Here is a 19,011-nt window from a genome sequence, read left to right on the forward strand (position 1 = left end):
CGTCAGCTTTTAGGAAGGACTCCCTTAACATCCGAATGCAACGAATGCCTTCAGATACTCTGTATCACACCGTCTTGTTTAATTTCCTTCACAGCCCTGACCGTTTTCTGCAAAGATCTGTTCCTTGCCTTAAATACACAGCAGCGTAAGCCTTGGGGGCAGAGACCTTGTCTACTGTCTTATTCATTGTTGTATTTCTCAGTGCCTAGTACGGTACCGGGTAGAAAGGAAGAGCACGGTAATAAACACACTGAATGAATGAAAAGAGACGGAAGTCAGAAATTTGGCGGAATGAGAAGCAAAAGACGGTCAAAACCTGTAAAATCAAATATAGCGGTGGCGCCCTCTGCAGGTGGCGGGGGGAGTAGGTGCTTTAAGAGTGCCCGGGGGAGACGGCAGGGGGAGCGCAGGCACTTCTCGCCGAGGCAGAAACTCTCGGACTACAATACCCAGCAGCCACCAGGAGCCCCACGGCTTGATGGGAACGGTAAGCCTGCGTGACCCGTTACGTGCCTGCCCCGCCCCTCCCGTGGGTCGCCCGCGAAATCTGATCCGGGATGCGGAGGTCCAATGGAAAGGCGGGGCCAAATCCCGCGAGAGCGAGCGGCTCTTAGCGACCGACCCGGCGGAGAGACGCGGTGCTTGCAGCCTCGGCTTGTCCACCTGTCCGGCTCGGCTCTCGGGGGTCTTCCGCCCCCTCCCGGAAGAAGGAGGAAGGCCCCGGCGCGTTCTCCAGGTCTGCGTCCGGGAGCCGAGCGGACTTTGGGGTCGTGTCGGCCACGCGGGGCGAGGGTTGCGGCGGAGGCCGGTGTCCCTGCTTCGTCGGCAGCATGAGCGCACCGGGGGCGCCCGGGTTAGCCCCGGACTGCCTTGCTGCGGACCAGGCCCCCGCTCAGGCATCCCCGACGGAAGAAAATACGGATCCCGAAGTGTTGCCGCCACCACCACCGGCTGGGGACGACCCTCCCCGCTCGTCCCCGGATCGCACGGCTGGTTCCCAGGAGCCGGGGGAGGGCGGCTCAGCTTCTGCCTCCACCGCCCCGGAGGCGGGCTTCGCTGCTCCTAGCGAGTTGAGCCCTCGAAGCGAGGAGCCAGCACTTTGTGAAAACGTGAGCCTTCCTGCAGAAGAATCGAACGGGCCAGAGTCGCGGCCCGGAGAAGCCGTGGAAGGTGTGTCTGAGGACCCCGCCCCGGAGGACGAGGGATACGCGTAAGTGGTGATGGCAGGGCCGTCGGGGCCCGAGGGGATCGGGAGTGGGAGATGCGTGGAAGTGCACTGCACGCGTATCCGCCCGTCCTCAGCCCCACTTCTGCAGGCCCGCTTCCTCCTTGCTTTGCCGACCTAGTTTGTTGGCCACCCATCTTCCTTCCAGCATTTGGAACTACAGCTTCTCCCAGCTACCTCGGTTTCTCAGTGGTTCCTGGTCGGAGTTCAGCAGCCACCCCGAGAACTTCTTGAAAGGCTGTAAGTGGTAAGTAAGGATAATCGGGCGGGAGATAACCGTGCTCAGGATTTTCACCATAAAACAACCCCAGTTATCTGGGAGAAGGAGTAAGAGTTCTCTTGGACTGAGCTTAAATTTCATCTAGGATTATGTGTCTTCTGCTTTCCTTAAGGCCTTGGGTAGGGTGGGGGCTTACCTACCCCAGCCATAGGCTCAGTCTTAGCCCTGCACTTGGAAAACAGAGCCCTGTCCAGCTTTCTAACTCTTTCCCATTCCTACAGGGCCCCTGATGGTTCCTGCATCTTGACCAATAGTGCCGATAATATCCTACGGATTTATAACCTACCCCCGGAGCTGTACAATGATGGGGAGCAGCTGGAATATGCAGAGATGGTAAGGGTAGGGGCTACCTGTGACCCTTCACCAATGCTGCACATTTCAGTCCTTCGAGTAGGTGGAGAAAGTTGAGTCCATATGTTTCCTGTTCACAAACAGAACATTTCTTCATGAACGTACGCAGGTGGCACTTTCTAGCCAGGATGTGAAGTTTAGAGAGGTGTCCTTCCTTCCTTTAGTTGTGGATACTTGTTTTCTGTGAAAGAGTAGCGGGTTTCTCAGGGCAGTATTTAATTGACTTACAGATGTTTACTGAATGACCGCCAAAGGATCAGTTACTGTGTTTGGTGCTGGGATAAAGTGCTGAAGCAGACAGGTGAAGAGCTGGTTTGCTTTCTCTTGTGGGAGCTAGACGACACACACGTAAAGCGATAAATAACGAAGTTCATCACGCATTATGCTAAATGCTGTGAAGGAAAGAAACAGGATGAGGAGGGACTAACTTGAGGAGACCACTTTAGATAAGGAAGGGGCTCTCTGAAGAGGGGACATTTGAGCTGAGACGTGAAGGATGATGGGATCAGTCATATGAGGGGCTGTAGAAAGAGCATCCCAGGAAGAGGCAGTGACATTACAGAGCCCCAGAGTGGGGCAGGAGCTTTGTGTTTTCAGGGAACAGAAGGAAGGCCAGTGTGCCTGGACTGAGGCCAGTGAGGGGGAAAGTGTGAGGATGGATCCCATGACCCGTGACCCATGTCGGATCTGGTGGGTTTGGAGTTTGAGAAACCAGAGGAGAGTTTTAAAACAGAAGAGCGAAATGATGGCTGAAGTTTTTAGAGAATGGATTGTGGTGAACAAGAGTGAAATCAGGGGGATTCATTGGGATGCATCTGTCATGGTCCTGGTGAGAAACGGTGGTGGCTCGGGCTGGAGTGGCAGCAGGAGAAATGGAGAGGTGTGGATGATTCAAAGTGTATTTTGTAGGATGTGGAGGTCAATTGGTTGTGAAGGTTCAGGGAAGGAAACAATCAAGGGTTCAGGTGTTTACAGCCAGGTAGGTGGTGGTACCATTTAACTTAGGAGGAAACAGATATGAAGAGGTATTGGGACAAGTCAAGAGTGTTTAGATCTGTGAAATGTGAAGCTAAGGGAGAAATTGGGGCTGGGGGTGTACTTTGGGAAGCGGAGAAGCATGTAGATGGTACTTGGTATCTTGTGAACGGATTCAGTCTTGAGTGTAGCTGGAGAAGGAGAAGGCTCTAGGGCGCCTGGGTGGCTCAGTCGTTAAGCGTCTGCCTTCAGCTCAGGTCATGATCCCAGGGTCCTGGGATCGAGCCCCGCATCAGGCTCCCTGCTCGGCGGAAAGCCTGCTTCTCCCTCTCCCACTCCCCCTGCTTGTGCTCTCTCTCTCGCTGTGTCTCTCTGTCAAATAAATAAATAAAATCTTAAAAAAAAAAAGAAGGCTCTAACAGAGCCCCGAGCGCTCCAGCAGATGGAGTGGAGGGCAGGAGGGGTGACAAAAGCAGAGGCAGAGTCAGGTCTAATGCTGTTGAGGGTGAGACAAATTTAGAGAATGACCCAAGAAGACATTAGTGACCTTGGCAAGAGCACTTTCCGAGGAGTGATGGAGGCAGAAGCCAAGTAGGGCGGGGGGAAGAGGAGTTGGAGACAATTCTTTGGAAAGTTTTCTTGTGGAAGGGAGTTGAGAAATGGGATGGTGACCAGAGGGAATATGGGGCCAAAGAAGGGTTAATGGGGTGCTTCTGCAGGGTCGGAAATAACCCAAGAGACAGGGAGGAACTGACGCTGGAGGAGAGAGGGGGTAGCAGGTCCCTGAGCGGCTGACTGAGGACAGGATCCGGAGCACAGCAGAGGACTTTGTTAGGTGCAGAGTCCTCCCTTGCAGTAGGAAGTGAGGCAGCTGCTCAGTGGTTGGAGGATTTCCACATCTCCTCACTTGACTTTTCAGTGAAGCATGAAGGGAGGTTATCAGTTGAAGGAAGAGGGTCTGTGGGGAGAGCGCAGAAGGTGTGAATGATTGGTCCCGGGGAGTCGGAAATCAGAGGCAGCAAGGAACGTGGTAGCGTTGCTGTTCTGTGCTCGGGGCCCACTGGAAATTTGTTGCCACCCATTTAAAGTGAGGTCTGGTGACTTCATTGTGCATCTCTCTCTCCCCAGCAAGTGAACGGGCTGTATTTTCTCTGTTTGTACAGCGAGGATGAGCATCGTGGCGCCCAGCTCATAGGCTAGTTGTGAGAATTTAAAAAAATTAATGTAACGTGTACGAATCGGTGCCTGTTTTGTATTCAGTAAACGCTAGTCGTTGGTATTAGTTGAGTCAAGCACGGAATAGGAGGATCATGGGCTGGGATTCGCCAGCAGTGAAAGACAAGGGTGTCCTTAGAGCATCTGCAGAGGGTGTGTGTAGTTGGTTGACTGGAATGTAAAGCAGGTAAGGAAATGGACTGTAAATGCGTTTTTGATGAAGCAGAATAATTGTGGTGGTAGAAATAGAGCAAGTCAGCTGGATAGGTCGGAGACGGTAGTTGGAGATTGTGGTATGACAGGGCCTGGGACTCGACTGTGGGAGGGGCGGCCGGGGTCAAGGGAAGGCTGTGGCTGTGGGTGCTCTGGAAGGCAAGCACTGGGAGAGACCAGAGTGTCGGAGGGACCCACTCGTCCTTTCATTGATTCATTTGGTGAACACGTTTTTGTTGAGCTCATTCTATGAGCCAGGCCCTATTTTAGGTGCTAGGGATTAGTCAGGAACAGAAACAGACACAAGTCCCCCCGTCCTCTTTGCGTGATAGCTTATAATCCAGTGCAGGGAATAGAAAATAAAGAAATAACCAAGTAAAAGGTATACCTGACAAGTGCCATGAAGAAAAATAAAGCAAGGAAGAAGATTGGGGCAATGGACTGCAATTTTAAAAAGGATGGTCAAGGAAGACCTCGCTATTAAGGTGACATTCGAGCAGAGACATGAAGGGAGGAAGGGAGTGAACTGGCTGACATCTTGGGGAAGAATATGCTGGGCACAGAGAGGAGCGAGCTCTCAGGGTGCTGTGGGAGTGAACGTCACCGAGAACCACAGGAGAATCTGTGGGGAGTGAGGCAGGGAGCCGGTCTGCCTCCTTGCGCTCGCCCCTGGTTCTTGCAGCAGGAACTGGGGGTGTCTCAGGGCCGGGCGGGCGTGCCGGGGCTCTCCTGCAGGAGCCCAGGAGCGGGCCTAGTGAGAAGAGCCTCTGGAACCGTGGCAGGTTCGGAATGGATTGCACCAGCTCGTTTATGAGAAACAGGATTATTAAGGGAAAAACCATCATTAGCCAGCACTCTACAAAAGTCAGCCCTTTACGTTTTTGTCCATTCTTTCCAAGCTCTGTACTGCATGGAAGCTTTTTATGTGGTTATGATCCTATAGCAGATGGTTTTGTAGACTGCTTTTTTATTTCTTAACAGTCGTATCCTGAGTGGTTTCCATGGTGCTTTGGTCTCCATAGTCGTGTGTCCTGGTGTCCGATGCTGCGGTGGCGCCTCTGATCAGTCAGTCCCGTACCCTGTTTCACACGTCTGGGTTTCCAGGATTGTTGTATCATAAATTATTCAGTGACCATCTTCATGTGTTTTGATGGAGATTCTTTCCATAAGAGACATTTTATGAGTAAGAGATACTCCGGGTCAGGAGTACCCGTACTTGTTTCATGTCTCGTGATACCGATAGCCGACTTGTCTTCAAGGCTCTCGTGCTTTTTGCTTTTGATCTGCTGTTAGCAGTGTGAGTGTACCAGATCCATCACAGCTTCGTTCATTGAGAATTTCACTTTCTGTGTCTGCAAGCTCAGTGTTTGGAAATGGACACAGTTAATGTAGGTGGGGAAATCGGGGAAGGCCGATTTTGAGTATTTCCAGATACCCGTTTCTTCTTCCCAACATAGTTTCCTAATTCCTCTCTGACTTTTCACAGAGCTTTCTGAAACTCCCATTCCTAACTCCCCAACCTCGGCCCTGAGTTCTTTTCCTGTCCTGGAGCTTTTGCTTGAGGCCTTCACTCCCTCTAGCCCAGCCAGGGGAGACCGCACATCCTCTGTGCCCTGCGTATCTCAGGTTCGGTGGGGGGGCTGTTCTTGTTCCTACATGTTATATTCAGACGATTGCGCTCTCTCTTTGTAAAAACTTTTCCTTTGAGGCTTATGCTCTGTGAGTCTCCTTTATCCACCAAGGACATTAACACCTCATGGCTCTCCTGTGCACCTCAAGTCTTTCCACCATCTTGGTGACCTTGGGTATCCAAACCAGAAGCCCGGGTCTCATCCTTTAATCTTCCTTTTCCCTGACCCCCCACATCCAATTAATTGCCAGATTCCATCGAGTCCCCCTAATCTTTCGGATCCATTTGCTTCTTCCCACTCTGCTGCCCCTGCTTTAATTCAGGTCTTATTATTGGGGTCCTTATATTACTGGAACAGTCTCCTGTCTTTGTTTGCTCATTAAGACATTTGTCATTGACTGCTGATAACATACTAGGTGTTGGGGAAACAGTGGTGAACCAGACAGATAGGATTCTTGCCTCCTCTGATGGGTGTGGTGTGGAGTGAGGAGCACGGAGGGCTGTAGGAACCTGGAGCGGGGCAGCTTGCTCTGCTGAGGGGTTAGGGAAGGCCTCCCAGTGGAAGAAGCGTCTAAGAGACCAGAAGAGTGATTAGGATTCAACCAGAAGGAGTTGTTGAGGGAGGTGAAGGGAGAATATTCCAGACCTGGACGCTAGTGAAAGCCTGCAGATCGAGGGTGTGGTGAGTTGGCACCTTCTGGGGACTGGGAGTCAAAATGGTGGGATATAGAGATTTTAAAGGAGTGAGTCCGGAGGGATGAGCCGTGAGAGGTGAGTAGGGGGTAGCCACCTGGTAAGGAGATTGGGGTTTATACTGAGGGTTACGTGGACTCATTAAACGTTTTAAGCGGGAGCATGATGCTGGACAGAATGCCAACTTAGCAAGGTCTCTGGGGCCTGCCGGGCTGCAGCGTGGAGAACGGACGGGCAGCTTGGAGCGCGACGGTGCAGGGAGGCCTGGAGAACTTGCAGAATTGCAGCGATGTTAGCAGGAGGGCGGCGGCTTGGCACGGGACTGGAAGGGAGTGCACGCATTCAGGGGCGCCTGGAGGCGGGCCTGGCGAGGTTTGTATCGCCAGTGGCTCTTTGGTCAGGAGTGGAAAGGGAGTGAAGAGCCGTAGTGGCCCGGGCTGGTGCTCAGATTGGACGCTTAGACATTTGGGTGTGGAGCCCGGGGGGAGCAGGAGGTTTGAAGGAGGCGGGAGCTGGGTCCGTCACAGACCAGCTGAGTTTGAGGTGGCTGTGGGCTGTGCGCCCGGAGCGGCGTGCCCGGTGGTCTGATGAGTAGGTTCAGAGTGGAGACGCAAGTCCTGGGGCATGCCGTCACGCCGAAGGCCAGGGAACAACTGACAAAGGACGGTCACCCAGATGTCTCAAAGAGTCCCTTCACATCAGTAAGAAGACAACTGCCCGGTAGAAAGAGGAGCAGAAGTTACGAAAAGGTGTACTTGTGTGACCGGTGAGCACAGGTCACCAGGGCAGTGCCGGTTTGTACCACGGTGGGGTTCTCGCTCACAGCCGCCACCGGGGAAGAAGTCGAAGGTCTGGCAGTACAAGAGGACGCCGAGCACCGGGCGCTCACAGGCTGCCGGTGGGAGAGTGGATCGGGGTGGGCACTCGGGCCTGAGCGTGACTGCATCTCGCGGAGCGGGCGACGAGCGGCCGTAGAGCTGCCCTCGCACCCGTGCTCCCGAATGTTGAAAGCACGGCCGCCGGAATGCGGAGAAACGCCGTGACTGTCCACAGGGAAGGACAGTGAGCGGGGGCTGCCCAGGGGCGAAGGTGCCTGAGCTCTGGAGCCCAGTGCGTCACCGTGGCCACGTCCCCCGTCACAAAGAGAGGTGGACCGTCTGCACCATTGGTACTAAACGGAAGGACATGCAGGACAATGGTATACTTCGCGTTTGGGTTTTTTTTTTTTTTTTTTTTTAAGATTTTTTGTGTATTTGACAGAGAGAGACAGCGAGAGCGGGAACACAAGCAGAGGCAGAGGGAGAGGGAGAAGCAGGCTTCCCGGGGAGCAGGAAGCCCGATGCGGGGCTCGATCCCAGGACCCTGGGATCATGACCTGAGCCCAGATCAACAGTTGGATACTTAACTGATGGCGCCACCCAGGTGCCCCCATATCAGGCTCCCTGCTCCGCGGGAAGCCTGCTTCTCCCTCTCCCACTCCCCCTGCTTGTGTTCCCTCTCTCGCTGTGTCTCTCTCTGTCAAATAAATAAATAAAATCTTTTTTTTAAAAAAAAAAATGTATTTCTAAAGAGATGGATGAGAATGATGAATTCAAGATAGTGTTTACCTCTGAGGGAAGGTTTTCTTGGGAAGAAGTTTTAACTGTTTTATATTTTATTTTTTAAGCTGGTTGGAGGAGTCACAGGAGTTTCTAAAAATGCTTCTTTGCTGGGCAGCCCTCTCAGGTCCCCTCTCTCTTCAGGAGCTTTCTACCATCGCTCCATAAACTTGGTTTTGCTGCCCACCAAAAACCAAAAAAACCTTCTGTGCATGTTTGAACCGTTTAATAATTTTTTTAAAGGATCAAATGGCATCTAGTAGGTGCTCAGTAAGTATTTGTATCAATGGTTGGTTCTTGGTTTCTTTGTTGGGATATATTCTTTGCTTCTTCCTAAGCGTTTAAAAAGCAAAAGGATAAACCTGTATGGCTTTGGCGGCCCAAATCTGACATCAGAGTCTGAGCTGACCCTGGAACATTGAGATCAGGATTCTGTTCTTCATATTAACCCCGTCTGCCTTCTGCCTGGTTAAGTGCTGACAGACAGCCCCCCCACCCCCGCATCACGGTAGTGCTGGAGGCATGACGGCCTCCTTCTCCTGCCGGTGACCCAGGCATCCCTGCGTCTCTGTCCAGGCCCCTGTCCTTCGCATGGTGGAAGGCGACACCATCTATGATTATTGTTGGTATTCTCTGATGTCTTCAACCGAGCCAGACACCTCCTAGTAAGTGATGTCCTTTGCCTGCCCCCGCCTTCCCTTCCCATCCCGTCCCCCCACCTCTGTTTCAAGGGGACCCTCTACTGAGAGGGAGCTAGGGGTGCCAGGGGTTTCTGGGGGAGGACAGCTTGGTGTACCCTTCAGATGCAAGCGGAGGGGGCCGGTCAGTTGGCTTCCTCCCCTTCCTTTGACAGCACCGGGACCTCAGTGTCCGTGTCTCTCTCAGCGTGGCCAGCAGCAGCCGGGAGAACCCCATTCACATCTGGGATGCATTCACCGGAGAGCTCCGGGCTTCCTTTCGGGCCTACAACCACCTGGTAGGGACCTCCCCGTCCAGGCCCAGGGCTCATCCTGGCCCCGCTCTCCCTCCTTGGGGACCGCTGAGGCTTTGCTGGGCCTGTTTGCAGTGCTTTCCTGCCCTTAGGATGAGCTGACGGCAGCCCACTCGCTCTGTTTCTCCCCGGATGGCTCCCAGCTCTTCTGTGGCTTCAACAGGACCGTGCGCGTCTTTTCCACGGCCCGACCTGGCCGTGACTGTGAGGTCCGAGCCACGTTTGGTAAGCATCTGTGCCTCCCGGGGGAGGAGGAAGGAAAAGGGCACCGCCCTGTGCAGAGGGGCCTTGTGCGAGCCAGGGGACCAGGCGTGGCCCATCATCTTCAGGACAGCCCAGGGAGGCAGGTTGTACTCAGTGGGCAGAGGAGAAAACAGGCTTAGGGAGGGGGTGAGACTGTCCCAGGGTCGAGCTGCACGGTAAGGAGCTGCTTCACTCCTGAGCGCAGGGCCTGTCAGCGGCGTCCCTTTCGCTCTCCAGAATCTTGGTATCTCTAGGAAATTGGCGGTGACGCTGTTTCATTTTCCTGTAAGCCTTCAGCTTTCCATCCCTCCAAGATGACACAGGTTTGAGAAGGAGGAAATAAGTCTTGAGCACTTCGGTCCTTTGTGGGGATGGAAGGATCTGGGGGGCCTCAGAGGTCTTTATCCTGCTGTGGCACATGGGGCAGGGGAGGCGTTCATTTCCAGCTCATGGGACAGGAGACAGAGATGCAGCTCTGGTTAGCCTGCTAATGTCAGGTGTCCCCGCCCGCTGCCCAGCTTGTTCCTTCCCTGTCTAGCCAAAAAGCAGGGCCAGAGCGGCATCATATCCTGCGTAGCCTTCAGCCCAGCCCGGCCCCTCTACGCCTGCGGCTCCTACGGCCGCTCCCTGGGTCTCTATGCCTGTGACGGTGGCTCCCCTCTTGCCTTGCTGGGAGGACACCAAGGAGGTGTCACTCACCTCTGCTTCCACCCCGATGGCAACCGCTTCTTCTCAGGAGCCCGCAAGGTAGGGGTCACGTCCTGAGATTCCAGAGAGGGTGCACAGGAGGCAGGAATGGGGACGTAGTCCGTGTTGTGTTGGGAGACAGGCGGGGGGAAAAAATTAACCCAAGCTAAGGGAGCGTCTGTAAAGCTTGAGGGAAGCAGGGATGTCTTGGGGGGTGGAGGGGGTGGGCAGGGGAGGGATGGACTCCAGGGCCCCCCTGCTCCGTGTCTCCAGGATGCCGAGCTGCTGTGCTGGGACCTCCGGCAGCCTGGTCACCCACTGTGGTCCCTGAGTCGAGAGGTGACCACCAACCAGCGCATCTACTTCGATCTGGATCCGTGAGTGACCGGGTCCTTCCTGCCCCGGGGACCAATGCCCCAGGGCTGCCGGAGCCCAGCTGTAGGTCCCAGCCCCGGGGGTGAGGACTCGGTGTCACCGGGCGTCTCTCTCCCCCAGGACTGGGCAGTTCTTAGTGAGTGGCAGCACTAACGGGGCCGTGTCTGTGTGGGACTCCGGCGGGGCTGGACAGGAGGGGAAGCCGGAGCCCGTGCTGAGCTTTCTGCCCCAGAAGGACTGCACCAATGGAGTGAGGTGATCCCGTGCCGCCCGGATCTGGGGGCTCAGGCTGGGGGGCGGGGGGCGCTGAGGTGCTGACACGCCCTGCGCGCTCTCTCCCCGCAGCCTGCACCCTAGCCTGCCTTTGCTGGCTACTGCCTCGGGTCAGCGCGTGTTTCCGGAGCCCGCGGACAGTGAGGACGACGGGGAGCAGGGCGCAGACCTTCCCCTGCTTTCCATGCGCCACGTCCACCTTGAATGTCAGCTTCAGCTCTGGTGGTGTGGGGGGGGGCCCCGACGCCAGGGCGGCTGATGCTCGCCAGGGCAAGAAGGGGCCGGGGGGGACAGAGGAAGGCGGGGGCGAGTTTGTATAAAAAGGTTCTGTGTGGTACCGGAGGCTTTGTGTCTGTTTTTGGGAGGCGCATGATGGAGACGGGGCCGGGAGGGGTACCCGCGGGCTCCCTTGTCCAGCAGCGGTAGGGCTTGGCATATTGTTCCCCAAACCAGGGTGAGAGGTGGGACTAGGCGCGAGCCAATGGGGCTGCGGAGCTCGGTGTGAAGTCAAGGGAGTGGGGGTGGGGCTCCATGCCATTGACTGGCGGGTTGCTAGGCAACGCGGTAAACTGAAGGGGGAACCTGTTTGAAATCTCACTCCCAAGGTGGGGGCGGCAGGGTCAGGGTGAGCGCGGCTGAGCAGCGGTGGCAGGCGCCGTGTGTCAGACTGCTGGGTGTGACTGCGTGAGACCGTGCAGACAGTGACAGACAGGACGCCCGCTCACTCGCGCGGCACGCTGGTTACCACCACCCGGCAGCAGAGGGACTGTTACTCAGCCCGGGGGGGAGGGGAGCCGCAGGGCCGCCCGCCCGCCTCCCCTGGGCTCCCCCAGGAGTAGCCCGAGTCAAGGACACACACGAGAGGGCAGGGGTGCCGAGAAGCACAGACGTCCCGTTCTAGGTGCGGGACCGGGGCGGGAGCGGCTCAGGCGGCAGCTGTCACCGGGCCTGTGTCTCCGTTTATCTGCTCGCTTTGGGGGTGGGGGGCGGCTGTGTGGTTGCAAGCAGGGGCTGCTCCCCACCCCCAACCTCGCCAAACACCGAGAAGGGGGCTCCTAAGAGCCCGCGGCAGGGGATCTGACGTGGGACCTCGCCATTCTGCAGAGCCAGGGGCCTGGAGGCCTGCGACGGCTGAGCGGGGCGAGGAATGTCACCTCTGCCCAGAGGTGCTGAAAGCGAGGGTTCTTACACCCGAAAAGGCAAATCCTCCTCCCTTCCCCCAGGATAATTGGAAACAGCCCTTCCGGCTGATGTGGGTTTGGGGCTGTAGGTACTCCCTTTCCTCCCCCCCGGCCCCGGTTCTCCCCGCCGCCAGGCAGCGAGGGCCCCGGTTTACCTCCCGAACTCTTACCTCGCACCCAGCCCCAGGTAACGGGGAGAGGGCCCAGGAGGAGGAGGAGTGCGGCGACCCGGGCCGGGCGTCCGCCTGTGCCGCCCACTCCCCGTGTGACCTTGGGCCCGTCTCGGCACCCCGCCCCCCTCCAGCCCGAGCCTCAGTTTCTTCATCCCCACAATGGGGGCCCGGTGGCTCTGCCCCTCCCACTTCACACAGGTAGTCGTGACGACCAACTCAGCCCACTTTGTAAAGTGCGGAGCCTTCAAGGTTATTACTATTCTCTCCAGACCTGCCGGGAGCCGCGGCGGCGTTTCGGGCCGGGGTGGGGGGCGGGGGGGGGGGGCTGCGGGAGCGAGAGGGGCTGGGCTCCTCTGGGCGGCGAGGGCGAGCGCCTTTCTGGATTTGGGCGCGGAAGGTTCCAGCCGCTCGGGCGGCCCGCGGGCCGGAGGGCAGACGCGCCGGGGCGGCGGCGGGGGGGGGGGGGGGGGGGGGGGCGGGGGACAAGGGGGGCGCGGGGGGCGGTGGCGGGGCGCGCGGGAGGGGCGCGAGGTGAGGGAGGTGCGGGGGGCGTGGGCTGCGGGCTCCGCCGCCCGTTCCGACGCCGGCTCCAGCTCCGGCTTTTCCCTCCGCCATCCTCTCCCCCTCCCCGCCACTCCTTTAACTCCCCCCTCCCGGGCTCGGCACTGGTTTCCTCCCCGAGCCCGCTGCCCTCAATCCCGGCGAGGCTGGGGCTCCGGCTCGCGCCCCTCCCTCGCTCCCTCGGCCGGCGCCCCATGCCGCCCCCGCCCGGCCCCCGGCTGCCCCAGTCCCCCACTTAGGCCGGCCCTGCGATCCCCGGGTGCCGGAGCGCGGGCCGGGGGCGTAGGGCGCCCGCAGGCGGCCCCTGGAAGGGCTCTAGCGGGCTGAGCGCTCCGCGGCAGGGGCGCGGGCAGAGCAGGAAGCGGGGTCCGCGTGGGAGCGGGGGGCGGCCGCCGCCGGGGTGGTCGGGGCTGAGCAGCCGGGGCCGCCGAGGCAGTCACCGCAGGGGGCGAGCGACTTTGGGGGAGTTGGTGCCCCGCCCCCCCCAGGCCTTGGCGGGGTCATGGGGGCCCCCCGTTCTGGGCCGGGGGGGCGTGCGAGTCGGGGCCCTGCTGCTGCTCGGCGTTTTGGGGCTGGTGTCTGGGCTCAGCCTGGAGCCTGTCTACTGGAATTCGGCGAATAAGAGGTGAGTGGCCCCGGGCTGGGGAGACCCCACACCCTTCGGGCAGGCAGTAGGGGCGCTTTGGGGATTTGGGGGGGCTGGTTCTCGGAGCTGGGAGGAGGCCGGAGGGAGGGGTGCTAGTGCTCTGATGCGAGCTGACGGGTAACGACACAGAGGTGATCTTGGGAGCCAGACTCCTGGGTCGCAGACAGACAGAGCTGGATGTGGGTGGCGACAACCATGTGTTGGGAGTTGGAAGGACCCCACAGGGGCAAGGATCCGAGAAAGTTCCAGGGTAGCCGCCGGGAGGGTGGTGGAGTGGTTATTTGGGTTTGTGAGGGACCTGTGTCCTGTCGGGGGCTGGGCTTGGAGGGAGCCTGGTTAATGTCAGCTCTCGGGAGAGCCGCTGAGTAGGTGCCGCTGAGCGCAGAGGGGAAGGGCAGGGTGCCTCCCTCCCCAGAAAGGACTTTGTGTAGACGAGGGGAGGGAAGGGGGCTCCGCGTGGGGGCTCTGGGGACATCTCACCCAAGGCTTCTGGACTCTCCACACCGTCTGTCCCCTAATTCTTGCCCACAGCCAGAGGGTCAGTGAGCCCTTGGCCGATGGAGTTCCCAAGCAGAAGATATTCCTGCCTTCCTGGCGTGGAGACTTTTTTTTTTTTTTTTTCTGGAAGAAACCTGGAGCCCCTTTCTCTCTTGCATCTAGAGTCCCGAGGACTCCCTAGCCCCCTCCCCCATCTTTGCTGCAAACTCTTCCATCAGACCCTCTGTTCCCTCCCTGGCATGCTTGCTTTGCTCTGAAAAAAGGCCAGGGCTCACATGAAACTTCAAGTCACACTGGGTAGGACGGAACCCTTGGGAGGTCATCCAGGTCCCTGGCCTCCATGCAGAGCCCTCTCCCCACTAGCAAAAGAGTTCTGTGTTTTGCAAACTTCCCACTTCCCTGGGGGAGGCTGTGTGAGGCCACGGGAAGGGGTGGGGGGTGGGCTTTGGAGCCCACCACATCCAAGATCTTAGTCCTAGCTCTGCTGCTTTCAGCTGTGTGGCCTTGGGCACGTCACTTAACCTTTCTGAGTTTGTATCCTCAGTCCTCACACCTTTTATGAGGATTAGAGAGGTAAGGTGTTTGAACATATTACATGCGCGTTAAAGGAGAACTAGGATTATTGTTTGTCTTCTCTTGACTTCCCAGCCTCCCTCCCTGCTATGTCTCTTTGGGTATAATCTCAAATATCTTTTCTCAGTCTGCTACCCACCAACTCCCAGCTGCGGTTTGAGTATCAGGTGCAGCCTGAGGATCTAAGTTAGGCTTATTATAGGGTTGAGCAGAGGGAGGTAGGGTGCTGGGGGCTCTTTGGGATGTGGGGTGGGAGGGAGTGGGTCATTTGGGAGTCTGGGAAGATCCTGAGCAGCCGTCTCCCCTCCCCCCCCGGGGACCCAGCTCTGGGACCCCATCCCCATTCGTGCACAGGGAGGGGCTGCAGTCAAGGGCAGAGGGAGGCATGGGCTTGTGGAGGCTGTGGTTAGGAAAGTCAGTTCCAGAGCAATAGGGCCCTTTCCCTAGGAGGTCTGAGCCCCAGGGCAGGAGGGGTACTGAGCAGGGAGATGTCTGGGGCAGCTGACCCCCAGACCCTGCTTCCCATTGGCCTCATTGAGGGCCATTGCCAGACCAGGCATTTAACTCCTGTCACATTGCCTGGCTAACTTGGGACACTGGTCCGGATTACCCTCCACACTCGGCACCCCCCCCCTCCAACCCCCACCCCTCCTTTGCCCTGAGATCCCTCAAATTCAGTGGTGGCCTGGGGGAAGGGGAGGCTCTGCCCCCATGGTTGACTGCCGTGGAATAGTGAAATCACCTGGGATGGGTGGGCTGTGTGGTTCCAGAGAGGCCAGCTCCTTGGTAACTGGCATCCCGTTGCCATGGCAACGGGGCTAGTGATGGAGCGAGAGATGGCAGTGTGCGTGTGGCGAGGGCGGGCTGGAGAGTGCATTTGGGCACACCAAGGGGCTGGAGACCTCTGAGCCTGGCTTCCTGCTGCTGCTGAGTCCTCAGTGCCTGCCCTGTCGAAGGCTGCCCTGCAGGGCTGTGCGGCGAGGGAGGCGAAGCTCTGGGGGGCCAGACCGCTGACACCTGTCCTCGTCCACCTCGCCCTCCTCTTGACAGGTTCCAGGCGGAGGGCGGCTACGTGCTGTACCCGCAGATCGGGGACCGGCTCGACCTGCTCTGCCCCCGGGCCCGGCCTCCCGGCCCCCACTCCTCTCCCAGTTACGAGTTCTACAAGCTGTACTTGGTCGGGGGTGCCCAGGGCCGGCGCTGTGAAGCACCCCCTGCCCCCAACCTGCTCCTCACTTGTGACCGGCCGGACCTGGATCTCCGCTTCACCATCAAGTTCCAGGAGTATAGCCCTAACCTCTGGGGCCATGAGTTCCGCTCGCACCACGATTACTACATCATTGGTACTGCCGGGCAGAGGGCAGGGTCCAGGGGGAGGTGCCCCCGAGACTGAGGGCAGAGGAGGAGCCCAGAGAGACCCCTGAGTCCCACCACCGCCCCCCTCCCCGGGGAGGTGTCAGGGCCCGGGAACGGGGACGGAGTAGGGGCTCGGCTCTGGACTGCCAGCCTCTCCCTCTGGCTCTTCTCTCCCAGCCACGTCGGATGGGACCCGGGAAGGCCTGGAGAGTTTGAAGGGAGGCGTGTGCCTCACCAGAGGCATGAAGGTGCTTCTCCGAGTGGGACAAAGTGAGTGGGGGCTGGGGCACACCTCCCGGGAGCTGAGGGAGGTTCGGGTAGTCCCGTATTGGTCAGGGGGCTGCCGTCTCAGCCCCTCTCTCTTGGGTCTTCCCCATCTCCAGGTCCCCGAGGAGGGGCCGCCCCCAGAAAGCCTGTGTCTGAAATCCCCATGGAGAGAGACCGGGGGGCAGCCCACAGCCTGGAGCCTGGGAAGGAGAACATGCCAGGTAGGAGCCAGGGGTCCAGCCTCCTGCCTTCCCCCCGCCTCCTCTGTTCTCGGACCCCAGCTGCCCAGCCTTCACCCTCTCCCTCCGCCTTCAGTTTTGGGGAGGATGATACAGGAAAGAGAAGAGAGGTTGGGAGGGTGGGAGGGGAGTGGAAGCCAAATGAGGAAAAGACTCAATTAGAACTAATTAGCCAATTCAATCAGAGCTGTCAGAGAAGTAGGGAAGACTACTTGGCACTGAGCTGAAGGGCTGGACACACCTGGATTCTGAGTGGGATTTGGGGGGGAAGGGAAGGTGGGGTCCCCAGGGGGCTTGGGCCCTGCTGGGGAAGCCCATGGGGACCCCCAAGGCTGGGTGTCCAGATGCCCAGGTGCCTCCTTCAGCCCCTCCCCCTCTTTCCTCCTTCACCCCTTCCCTGCCAGGTGACCCCACCAGCAATGCAACCTCCCGGGGTGCTGAAGGCCCCCTGCCCCCTCCCAGCATGCCCGCGGTGGCCGGGGCAGCGGGGGGGGCTGGCGCTGCTCTTGCTGGGCGTGGCAGGGGCTGGGGGTGCCATGTGCTGGCGGAGACGGCGGGCCAAGCCTTCGGAGAGTCGCCACCCTGGTCCTGGCTCCTTCGGGAGGGGAGGGTCTCTGGGCCTGGGAGGCGGAAGTGGGATGGGGCCTCGGGAGGCTGAGCCTGGGGAGCTAGGGATAGCTCTACGGGGTGGTGGGGCTGCAGACCCCCCATTCTGTCCCCACTATGAGAAGGTGAGTGGTGACTATGGGCATCCTGTGTACATCGTGCAGGATGGGCCCCCCCCAGAGCCCTCCCAACATCTACTACAAGGTATGAGGGCTTCTCCTACCTGGCTCTCCCGGATCCAGCCCTTCTTGGGGGTGCTCCTCCAGTTTAAGTCTCGGTTGGAGGGACACCTCTAGCATCCCCTTGGCCCCCTCGCCCCACCAGCTCCTGTGCCCCTGCTGTTGTGGACCCCTTCCCCATGTTTAGGATTCCTTAAGACTCCTGCCCTCGGTTGGCCGCGCGTGGCCCCCGCAGAGACTCAGCCTCCTCTTCTGACCGTGACCCGGCCGTCCTTGTGCCCCCCACACACCCAGAGCTAGGGGCGGGGACAGTCTGTCTTTTGGTTGGCACCTCTTCCTTTCTGCCTCTCACTGTTTTTCTCTTCTCTCTCTCTCTCTCGTATTCTCTCTCTCTCTTTCTCTCCTGTCTCTAGGTCTGTTCCTCTTTCCTAGCACCCCCCTCCCTGCGTCTCCTTTTACCTTTTCGGCTTCCTCTCCTTGGCCTCTCCCATCTCCCGGGTTGGGGGACACAAGCATTCCCCCCCTGAGCTCCCTCTTCTGACCTCTCTCACCAACCGCTCCCCTCAGTCTGCCAAAAATGGGGGCCTTATGGGGCAGGCTCGGGCACTCCACCCCAGCTCCGGGCACGGGCAGCGGGGCCTCCTTCTCTGCCCTGCCGCAGGCCTGTACGTTCTTACTCCAGCCCATCTGGGGTGGTTGGGTCGTGACAGCTGCCGTGGAAGAAGTGTCCTGTTTTGTCAGTGGCCACGAGCAAGATCCGACCCGGTCGGGGCACACGTGTGGATTTGGTCTGATGCCGAACGGGCCCGCTTGGGACGGGAAGTGACTTGCTGCAGACAAGAAGGGCCCGGGGGAGGCCTGGACAGAAGTGGCCTGGCCAAGGGGCAGGAGCGGTGCGGCAGGAACTGGAAGTGCCTTCATCCAGGACAGGAAGTAGCGCTTCTGAAATAGGAAGTGGTCTGGCTGGAACTGCAAGTGGCTTAGTCTTGGGGGGCGGGGTGGGGGCGGCAGATGGTTCTTACTCTGTGGAGCAGTGCGTGTGTTGGGGGGGGCAGGAAGAACTTCCTGTTTCAGGAGGAAGCCGTAACTGACCGTTAGAAGACAGGGTGGACTGAGGAGGAGTCTCCTAGTCTCCAGGGGCGCTTCCCGGGACCTCCCTTCCCCACTCCCTGTGCTACTTTTAGGACAGCTAAGGTGACTCCCACCAGCTGTGGCAGGCCCCGTGTGTCGTCTTCTTCCCTCTCCCCACCCCAGTATGATCTCTGTTAATCAACAGGACTATCCCAAGAACCCGCGTGTTGTCCCCAGTAACCCAGAGGGCTGTCTTGTTCATCACATCGTCCACTTCCTCGTCCCTTCAGACTCGACACAGCTCCCTTCTTAGTGACCAAAATGGTGGCCTACTGACCGGTCTAGTGGACGGTGGTACTTAGCCCCTGCCACTGTTTCCATAGCGACCAGCGTGTACCTCTGCCTGCCCCGTAGTGCACAGATTGGGTGTTGCCCTCTTTTGCTCCCGGCTCAGTCTCATTAGATCAGAGCTGCCCCTTGGGCACCACGTCGGCCACCTCAATCACCAGCCAGGATGGTTACTTTGTCAACCAGAGGTCCAGTCATCTCTCTGGTGCTGTAGCTCCCAGCTCCTTCCTGATTTTTCTAATCGCTCCTTCCAGAGAACAGGAAGTTGATATTGCCATGGGGGAGGTGGCGGGGTATGGCCGTCACCTCGATAGTTTTACTGTAAAAGGGAAATTTGAACAACAAAAACCAAAAAAATAAAAAACTTCAAAAGTTGACAAGAAGGCTGGAGAATGACTGGGCGGGAGTTGGGACGGAGGACGGGTAGAATGGCTTTCAAGCTGAGAGTTGGATCACATGGAGCCAAGGGGAAGGGTGGGGAGCCGGTTGGGTTGGAGGGGTGAGGGGGGTGATACATGGGGAAGGGATACTGGGCTGGGTGGTTGGAGGGGTGAGGTGGACAGT

The 19,011-nt window shown here is 58.4% G+C and overlaps 2 protein-coding genes across 2 annotated transcripts; both read left to right on the forward strand.

Moving 5' to 3' along the window:
* The first annotated feature begins 587 nt into the window (after positions 1 to 587).
* Positions 588 to 11,069, forward strand: WRAP53 (WD repeat containing antisense to TP53). The gene is given in 11 exon segments (XM_032431961.1): positions 588 to 1,210; positions 1,374 to 1,472; positions 1,727 to 1,838; positions 8,757 to 8,845; positions 9,066 to 9,156; positions 9,264 to 9,396; positions 9,953 to 10,161; positions 10,375 to 10,478; positions 10,597 to 10,731; positions 10,822 to 10,978; positions 10,980 to 11,069. Coding segments are annotated over 11 exon segments (1,599 nt in total). The 5' UTR covers positions 588 to 830.
* A 2,010-nt stretch (positions 11,070 to 13,079) lies between these two features.
* EFNB3 (ephrin B3) lies at positions 13,080 to 17,434 on the forward strand. The gene is given in 8 exon segments (XM_032432090.1): positions 13,080 to 13,190; positions 13,192 to 13,289; positions 15,432 to 15,724; positions 15,915 to 16,007; positions 16,121 to 16,225; positions 16,648 to 16,730; positions 16,732 to 17,016; positions 17,018 to 17,434. Coding segments are annotated over 8 exon segments (1,023 nt in total). The 5' UTR covers positions 13,080 to 13,166; the 3' UTR covers positions 17,060 to 17,434.
* The last annotated feature ends 1,577 nt before the right edge of the window (positions 17,435 to 19,011 follow it).

Source organism: Phoca vitulina, unplaced genomic scaffold (genome assembly GCF_004348235.1).
Source record: "Phoca vitulina isolate PV1807 unplaced genomic scaffold, GSC_HSeal_1.0 scaffold47, whole genome shotgun sequence".
In the NCBI taxonomy this organism is placed as follows: Eukaryota; Metazoa; Chordata; class Mammalia; order Carnivora; family Phocidae; genus Phoca; species Phoca vitulina.